The 8,870-nt window shown below is 63.7% G+C and overlaps 1 protein-coding gene across 1 annotated transcript; it reads left to right on the top strand.

Annotated features, from left to right (window-relative positions):
- The first annotated feature begins 21 nt into the window (after window positions 1-21).
- CALB2 (calbindin 2) lies at window positions 22-6,760 on the top strand. The gene is made up of 11 exons (XM_085315272.1): window positions 22-112; window positions 3,090-3,166; window positions 3,377-3,466; window positions 3,765-3,845; window positions 4,242-4,298; window positions 4,414-4,491; window positions 4,608-4,663; window positions 5,048-5,087; window positions 5,159-5,212; window positions 5,692-5,763; window positions 6,240-6,760. The coding sequence occupies exons 1-11, from the start codon at window positions 22-24 to the stop codon at window positions 6,354-6,356; spliced, it is 813 nt and encodes a 270-aa protein (XP_085171398.1). The 3' UTR covers window positions 6,357-6,760.
- The last annotated feature ends 2,110 nt before the right edge of the window (window positions 6,761-8,870 follow it).

Here is an 8,870-nt window from a genome sequence, read left to right as displayed (position 1 = left end):
GGCGGCACCGGGAGCGGGAGCATGGCCGGCCAGCAGCCAGCCCCGCACCTCCACCTGGCCGAGCTCACCGCCTCGCAGTTCCTCGACGTCTGGAAACACTTCGACGCCGACGGTCAGTGCCCGCGGGCGGCGGCGGCGCCCTCGGGGCCGCGCGGGGCGATGCCGAGAGCCCCGGAGCGCGGCTGGCGCCCCGGGACCGCAGCCCCATCGGGAGGGAGCCCCGCGCCCGGGCGGGGGGATAACGGAGCCCCGGGACCGGCTTCCAGCCGGGACCCCTCCCTCACACACACACCCGGGGGCTGCCGAGCCCGGACACGCCGCGGGTCTCCCCTCACCCCCCTCCCCCGGGGCTGGGGGGTCTCCCAGAGCTGGCAGCAGCCCCGAGCTGTGCTGCGGGTGGTGGGTGAGAGYGGGCTGCAGAGGGGGCTGCCCTTCCCGGGCGCCCTGGCTCAAGGCAAAATGGGGTCCCTGTCGGCTGGGGCTGCCAGCCCAGTTTGTGCCCAGTTTGCCAAGGGGAGCATCCCTGCTATCCCACTGGGGGAGCCTGGGCTGTGGGCCCTCTGCGGGGCTCACGGCAGCTGGGCTGCAACCTCCGCTCGACTCCATCCGCCACCTCGGCGGGGGCCCTTGGCTTGTGCCCAGGTTGCCTGCAGGCCTGGGGGGACAGTGTGGGTGCAGACTGGGACCTGGGGTCATCCCACTCCCCGGAGGCAGGGGGTGATGGATGAGGTGTCCCTCGCCCAGAGCGGGACGGGGAACGGGCTCTGCCACGGCTCCCGAGCCCGGCTGGATGGAGAGCTCTGTGCCGTGGGGACGCGGCAGCCACGTCCCCAACGGGGACCTCTCCTCCACCGTGCGCAGATGGCGCGGAGCTGCCTGGGCACGCTGGCTGCCGCTCCGCAGCTGCGTCCAGGGTAGGCAAGGGTGCTGTGCGGTGGGTGCTCTCTGAGCTGGCTCTGGACAGACCCCAGAACCAAGATCAGGATCAATCCCCACACTTCGAAAGAGGCTGCTTAGCAAGGACTAGCCTGGGCTCTTCAGCTGGACTGTGCCTGTCCCAGCCAAGGGTCCCTGCTGGAGCTGGGAGAACAGCTCTGTTCGCATCTTGCTGACAAAAGGGGGACAAAAATCACGCCAAAAAAAATCACTTTGGTAGAAAGTTTTTTGGTGCAATTTCTCTGGTGCTGTGAAGCCAGCTCAGCCAGGGCTCCCTGGGGGAACCAGCCCTTGGAAAGCTCTTGCTCATCCTGGTGCTTCCCATCCCTTTGGAGCTGCTCGGCATGGGAAGGGGCTGGGGCTCTCACAGAGGCCGGGCGGGCAGCGGCGAAGRGAACGAGCCCTCCTGGGAGCTGCGTCATGCAGCGGCTCCGGCTGCTGGAGCCAGTGGTCAGTCTCTTGGGTGCTGTGCAATCCTCCTGGCTGGGCGTCCGGGTTCCTGTGGCACCCAATGGACAGGCYGTGCTGTCCTTGTCCCTGCTGGGGTTAGTGACTTCCTCCCTGCTGGAGCATCTTGGCAGAACGGGGGGCTCTGGCCATGCTCGTGCGGTGACAGCTGCCCTTTAACGGTTCCCCTCTACGTTGCCGTGCTCCAGGTGCAGGGACACKCGCGTGCAGGCTCCGCTGGGGCAGCGGGAACATCGGTGGGGGAGCCTGAGCGCTGCCGCCATCCTTGGCGAGCTGCCGCGCACGGTTGGCTGTGCCCGCTGCGGGAAAGGAGACGTCCCAGGCGGGGGACGCGCTGTCTTTTGCAGTGTGTTGCACCATGCTCTTGGATGTGCTCCGTCACCTCCAAAACATGCCGTCAGGCCAGACCCCGGCTTGCTCGGCAGCCCCGAGGCAGGGGGAGGGTGCCGTTCCCCTCAGGGTCCGAGCCCAAACTGCTCCATGCTTCTGCCTGTTCTCAAAACCCTCTGTGCCGGGGAGACATCTCCTCAGCATGGCCAGAGCGGCTCTTCCCACTCCATCCACCATGAGCGTGGAGATCTGCTCTCTCGTCCCGTCCCCGGCGGCTGCGACCTGCCTCTCCCCGGCCTGGCTTCATGGCGTCAGCCATCCCTGTCCTTGCTAAGGGCACCGTTTCTGGGTGCTCCGGCTCCTTTTCCGGGCTTGGAAGCAGAGGTGGGATGTGAGATGGCTCCGTTTGCGCGGGGCTCGTGTGAGCTCCTCCTAGGGCTCTCTGGAGAGCAAGTGGCACGCGGGGATCTGGGGAGACAGCGGCCCTGGTGACCTGCTGAGCTGCTGGGCAGCAGAGAGGGCTTTCCTCCAGGAGGAGGATGAGGCGATGAAGTCCTGACTTTCCCGGCAGCCAGGGCAGCTCCACGGATGGGTGGACGGAGGGTAGCAGAGGAGGGAACGGAGAGGGCAACACCAGCTGGTTTCTGCTGTCCCTCAGATGCAAAAGCATGCACCATGTTGCGGTGGGGCTGTGTCCGAGAGGAAAAGCGCCTTCCCGCCTCGGTGCTTGGGACTCGCTCCCGAGGCAGCCGGGAAGGAGGTGCAGGCGCCATCCCCTCTGAGGGACCAAGGAGCCTGGTGGAAAGCAAAGCATAGGGAGAAGGTGCCGCCATCCCATGCCGCGGCGGCTGCGCGGAGGCTCCCGCCAGCACCCCGAGGGACGCCGTGGTGCCTGGCCCCGGCCGGGCCACGCTGTGCGGCTGCCGCTCCGGTCCCCCCCCCCTGCCCCCCGGGGCTTGAAGGCACCGACAGCTGCTGCTGAGGGAGCGCTTCGTTAAATCTTTGATGAACCTTCCTCCCGCTAACCCTCCGGAGCACAGAAAAGCGCCCCGAGCACAGGAGCCTTTGGAAGAGCAATTACGGGCAAAAGTGCCGTGACGAAGCGGGGCTGGAAGGAAACTAATTGTGGCAGCTTCATTAAGGCGAAGAGAAGGCGCGTTGCCATAGGAGCCACATCTTGACATATAAATATATAGGTGGTGAAGGCCATTAGGTATATCCTATGTGGCAGACGGCAGCTGGGCCCCGCTCCTTCGGCACCTGGATGCCGCCGAGGAGCCCGCCGCGTCCCCCCCACCCCGGAGCATCTCTCTGCCCTCGCTCGCCAACACCTCGGGTTTCTTCTTCCTCCCCAGGAAACGGCTACATCGAAGGCAAAGAGCTGGAAAACTTCTTCCAGGAGCTGGAAAGCGCTAGGAAGGGGGCTGGCGTGGTAAGGCTCTCCCCTGCTTTTGCTCCCTGCTTATCCATGGCTGCAGGGCCCCCCACCCCGGGCCGGGAAGGGACTCGCGTGCCGCCAGGTCGGGGGGGAACAGGTTTGAATTAAAAATACGGGGGCTGTATCAGGCCGGGTGGCTCCGATTTCCCGGGGYGCCCGCGGAGAGGGGAGGAACTGACTCCCGTCCCCGCTCTTTGCCGGCAGGACTCCAAGAACGACAACTTTGGCGAGAAGATGAAGGATTTCATGCACAAGTACGACAAAAACGCGGACGGCAAAATCGAGATGGCGGAGGTGAGTCACGGCGGAGCAGCTTCCCCTGCCCGGCGGGGGCYGAGAGGGCCCGGCGTGGCGCCTCGGGCGCTGCCGGCAGCCGAGGCGGCCGCGGAGGGCGGGAGGAGGCGCCCGGGCGAAGCTCGGAGGGGGCCGTCGCTTCTTCGGGGGTACCGCGGACGAGCGGAAATCTCCGTACAGGAGACAGGGAGAAGTTCGGGCGCGTGGCTGGGAGGGTGAGCAGGGAGCGCTGGGGGGGCCCGGGGCCTCGTCCCGCCGACGCTCGCCGTGCCCCGCTGACGCTCGCCGTGCCCCGCAGCTGGCCCAGATCCTGCCCACGGAGGAGAACTTCCTGCTGTGCTTCCGCCAGCACGTCGGCTCCAGCTCGGAGTTCATGGAGGTGAGCGGGGCCGGCGCGGCCCTCGCGCCGTTTCCAGCCGCAGCTTCTCGAGCCYGTTTCGGTCCCTGCTGTCCCGGCGACCGGCTCGGCCGGGGGCAAAYGAGCCGCCCCCGGTCTCCCCCAAATCTCAGGCTCGAATTCGGCGTCGGGGCGGCTTTGCAGCCGCGCTCGCAAAGCGGAGCCCGCGCCGGAGGCCGAGGCGGGAGGAGGAGAGCGGCTTGTGGGGCGGCCGCCGGTCCCCGTCGAATCGGGGGACGCAGGCGGGTGTCAGAGCGGCGCCCCGGTAGCGGCAGCGGGGGCCGGTAACGCGGGAGCTCTTGCGGCGGCGCGCACCGGGGCGAACGAAAGCGGCGGGCTCGGGCGGCCGGCCGAACGCTCGCGGTGCCTCCCTCGCAGGCCTGGCGGAGGTACGACACGGACCGCAGCGGCTACATCGAAGCCAACGAGCTCAAGGTGGGCCGCGAGGCGGTGGCGGCGTGGGCCGGGCTGCGCCCCGGGGCCGCGCGGGGTGCTCGGGGGGAGGGGGGACGGGGACGGCGCGGCGGCCAACGTGGCGCTCTCCGCCCAGGGCTTCCTGTCGGACCTGCTGAAGAAGGCCAACAGGCCCTACGACGAACCCAAGCTGCAGGAGTACACGCAGACCATCGTAAGTTTGGGGGGGGACGGGGACGGCGAGCCCCGGGGTCTCCTGCCTTCGCCCACCTCGCCGCGGGAGGGAGGGAAGAGCCGCTCGGTGACCGGCCGCCGCTCGCGTCCCCACAGCTGCGGATGTTCGACATGAACGGAGACGGGAAGCTGGGCCTCTCSGAGATGTCCCGGTAAGACCCTCCGCGGCCGCGCGGGGTGCGGGTGTCTCCTCGGATGCCGCCTCCTCCCGAGAAAAGGGCTGCGGGACCGTGAGCTGGGCTGCCCCTCTGCACCCCCAGATCAGCGCTGCTGCCGGGATTCGGGGAGCAAAAGGAGCAAGCGGTGGGGAGGAGAAAACCTCAAGGCATCCGTATCTGTTAAGGGTTTGCTTTCGCTTCGGCTGCCGGAGGAAAGCAGGTTTTCCTCTTCGGTGCGCCCTTTCGCGTGGCTCAGGCAGCAGCGTGGYGTTCGCGTGCCCAGTCCGCGGCGCTCTCCCGTCTGTCGGGGCTCAGTGTCACCACTTGCTCAGTGTCACCTGGCTGCTTCCTACTCATCCTCTGGCCTTGTTTTTTCAGACTTTTGCCTGTGCAAGAAAACTTCCTCCTTAAGTTTCAGGTAAAAAAAAATCCTATTCCCTGTTTGCAGTGTGCCTCTTTCCCCTCCCTTACATCTGTTTCTCTTGCCAGGGAATGAAGTTGTCGTCGGAGGAATTCAATGCTATCTTTGCATTTTATGATAAGGTGCGTGAGCAGTGGCAAAGAAAGACAAGGGGATTTAACCTGGTGGAGCGGATGGCAGGGAGAGGGCCCTCGGTGCTGGCTTGGTGGCAAGGGGAAGGCTGGATGCAGGCGACCGGCTCTGGCTCRGGGCAGCCACCAGCCCCGCTGCCAGCGTGCTGGGAGCAGGCTGCCTCCAACAGACCCACAGGCCTGGAAGAGATGGTGTCTCCCACATCCCACTTCGCTGGGATGTAGATKATGTTTTGGGGAGGCTCTGCTGAGGGTCTCCTGCTTTTCAGTCTCTTCTAGATGTTTTCCCATCCCCTCCATGGGGCTGGGAGTAACTTGGGGCCTGAGARACTGCTCCAGGCAAAAATAGTTCAGCAAAAGTCTTTGGATCAATTCTCCACTCTGATATGGGGATCTGGATGCTCTTCCTGGGGGTGGGCTCACTGGGCATGTGTCCTTCCCTGGGCTCATGTCCCTCCATCACTGGCCAGGATGGGAGCGGCTTCATTGACGAGAACGAGCTGGACGCGCTTTTGAAAGACCTGTACGAAAAGAACAAGAAAGTAAGTGGGGAATGGCCAGGTGGGAGGGAGCCCACACATCCCTCTGACTCCCCACGCTGCCTCTCCTTCCATGCTGCCTCTCAGCACAGCTTGCAGCAGAGCTCTGCCCCCGTGCAGACCAGCGCACCCACAGGGGTATCTTCCACCCTGTGTGTCCAAGTTGCCCTCAGTTCAGGATAAAAACTAGTCCTGTAGCCCAGTGCTTGCAGCCAGAGCTCCCACAGACCATGTTTGGGCTTTGCGGAGGTGGCTGAAACCTCACCTGGGCTCCTGGAGTGCCAGGCAGGAGCTCCCACTTCCCAGGCCCTTCTCCAGGTCTCGGAGGGAGCAAGGAGGCCGTGCTGCAGCAGAAGAGAGGCTGCAGCACCCCAAGGGGACTCCCAGGGTGCTGGGGCTCTAGCACCAAGGAAGTGCATGGGGAAATGTGGGTGCACAGCCTGTCACTGATGCAGCCCCCACGGCCCCAATCCTTGCAGGAGATGAACATCCACCAACTCACCAACTACAGAAAGAGCATCATGAACCTCTCCGACGGGGGCAAACTCTACCGCAAGGAGCTTGAAATTGTGCTCTGCAACGAGCCCCCCATGTAGGGTCCCCTGTGCTCCCTCTCTTCCTCGTTCTGGATTTCCTCCCCCCYGCCCGTCGCCCCCCATCACTGCGCCGAAAGAGAGCACAAAGAAGGGAGCAATCGCCGCCGCGGCGCCGGCCGGGAGCTCTGTGCCCGCCTCACTGTGCCCTCCGCTGGCGTTTGCCCACCTGCTTCTGCCCGGGGCCCAGCCCCTGCCCGCCATGGGAGGGGGCGCGCTGCATGGCCTCGTCGCCCGCGGCCCCGTCCTCACTGTTACGCGTTGCATAGGGCGCTAGTGCAGCTCTTCTTGGGTTTCCTCCTCTCCCGCCTTTGCCGTAGTTTGTTTTCCTGTTAAAATCTGGAGTGAACTTTTATTTTTCCCGTCGAGCTGGTTGGGTTTTTTGGATTTTTTGTTCCTTTTTTTTTKGGGGGGGGAGGGTTGTCTTCTCATTCGTTTGGTCTCTTTTGTGTTCTTATTGTTTACCAAAGACCAGTTTACAAATAAACTCAAGTACTGCTACCAGACTCTACGCTGTGCCTGGGCGTTTCGCCTCCTCCGGCCAGGCACATGCATGGCCAAGCCCTTCGCCAGGGTGCTGAGGGGACCCCTGGGCCCTCTCTCTGCTAGTGCTCTTGGCCAGCAGCCACTGGTGTCCACCAGGTGGGTGGATGGCCCAGAGCGCTCTGCTCTGTTTTGTAGGTCTGTCCCATGGTTTAAGCTATTAAACCAATATAGCATATAGCTGTAGCAGGATGGGATACAGGTGATGCTTCCCTAATGATAAATAAGAGTACCTCCTTTACCTTCCTGTAAGCTGTGTTCCTCTTTTGTCTTCCCAAAATGCCCCGAAGGCAGCATGGAGAGGCTTAAAGCCTTTGGCTTAGCAGGTGCTGCCTGCTGGTGGTGCAGCTGATGGATGGGGAGCTCTCGGATAGCAGCGGAGAGAGACATGATCAGAAGTGAATYTGATGGAGACATCTGCTGGCTTTCTCAGCTTTTCAGAAAGCCACTGAGCTCTGCTGAGACTAATTAAGCTGTTATAGATGGTGAGAGGGAGAAAAAAAATCTTGCCAGGAGTAGATCAGAAACCTAGGTAGTGGTGGGAGGGCGGAGACAGCCCTGGTGAAACTTTGCTCATTAGCACTAAGCTCGTCATCCCAAATGTGCCCAACTCAATCCTGAATAAAGACTCCGGTGTGGACAGAGGTAAAAAATGASTCCTTGGCACATTTAGCCTAGGGAAAGAAAAGTTAATAAATCATTGCCTTAACCTGYCCAGCTCCTGCTAATGCCTGAGCCTGCTGCAGAGGGACAGCAGTGAAAGGAGAGATACCACAGCCAGATCGTGGCCGAACYGGGCCTAGAAAACTCATCTTGGGGTAAGGGAGGGTGAAAGGAGAAGTTACAAACACCTGTCCTGCAGGAATAGCTTTACTCAGCCCCTCAGACCACACTCACACACAGAAAACCCCCTCCCCCAGGCCCTYGAGCTGTATGAAACCAGGTTTGGGGTGTGCTACCAGTAGGACATTTGGCCAGCAGAGATGTCTTATGGTCCCTTGTCTCTCCACCGCCCTTGAGACCAGCACAGAGGCATGGTATCTCCTGCTGCAAAATAGCCATGCTGTTGTTCCCGTGCTCCGGGCTGGCAGGGCATTGCCCCCAAGTGCATCTCGGTGTCACTGAGACAGTGAAGGCACTGAAGTGTAAGGGCACAAGGGCCAGCTGCTGGGGACACTGGCACACGCATGTGCCCCGCACGATCACCCCCTGGGCAGCAAGCAGTCCAGCTACGCTGCAAAAACCTTGGTATGGAGACTCGCGCTACAGTGGGACGAGTCCCTCGCCCCCACAGGCTCCGTCCCCGTGTCTGGGCCAGCCGCGCTCCTCCGGCTCACGCCTGCACAGACCCCCGGCCTCTACGCCCCTCGGCTGCGTGACGCTGCAGAGCCGGAGCTGCYGCGTGGCTCAGAAGACGTGGCTTTGGAGGAGGCTTTCTTTGGCCGTGTTTGTGCTTGTGGTCCCAGACAAGTGCCCGTAACGGGCTTTYTTTCCTCCCCCTCCYGGTGCTGGCTAAAGCCTCCCGCCCACCTGGCACGCTTGGGCTGCCCCCGAAGGGGCTGGCGCGCATCCCTCCCGCCCCTCCTCGGCTCCCCCATGCACATTTCCCAGGAACTCCCAGTTATCCCTCCCAGACGCCTCCAAAGCACCAGGGGTTGCATCCCTCTCCTGGAAAACCAGTCCTGGCGTGGGAGTACCGGTGGAGTAGCAGTGCCACCCCCCGGTGCAGCTTCCCAGACGGGGGCGGAGCGCACTGGGAGCGTCCCAGTTCAGCGGGCTGCGCGCCTGGCTGCGCGGCCCGGGGTGCCCGGCCGTCCCAGCGCGGCGCCGAGCACAGCCCCCGCGGGGGCAGTTACCCTCGGCTTCAGCGCCGAGGCCTCGCCAGCCCCGCAGCCCTCGCGGGGTGGGGTGGGGGGGAAGCCGCAGGCAGGCAAGGGCTGCTGAGGCCAGCTGGGCTCCGGCCCACCGCAGCGC

Source organism: Rhea americana, unplaced genomic scaffold (genome assembly GCF_003343005.1).
Source record: "Rhea americana isolate MKP2758 unplaced genomic scaffold, rheAme1 scaffold_425, whole genome shotgun sequence".
NCBI classification, from domain to species: Eukaryota; Metazoa; Chordata; class Aves; order Rheiformes; family Rheidae; genus Rhea; species Rhea americana.
Note: the sequence above shows the minus strand (reverse complement) of the source record. Positions and strands in the feature narration are given on the sequence as shown.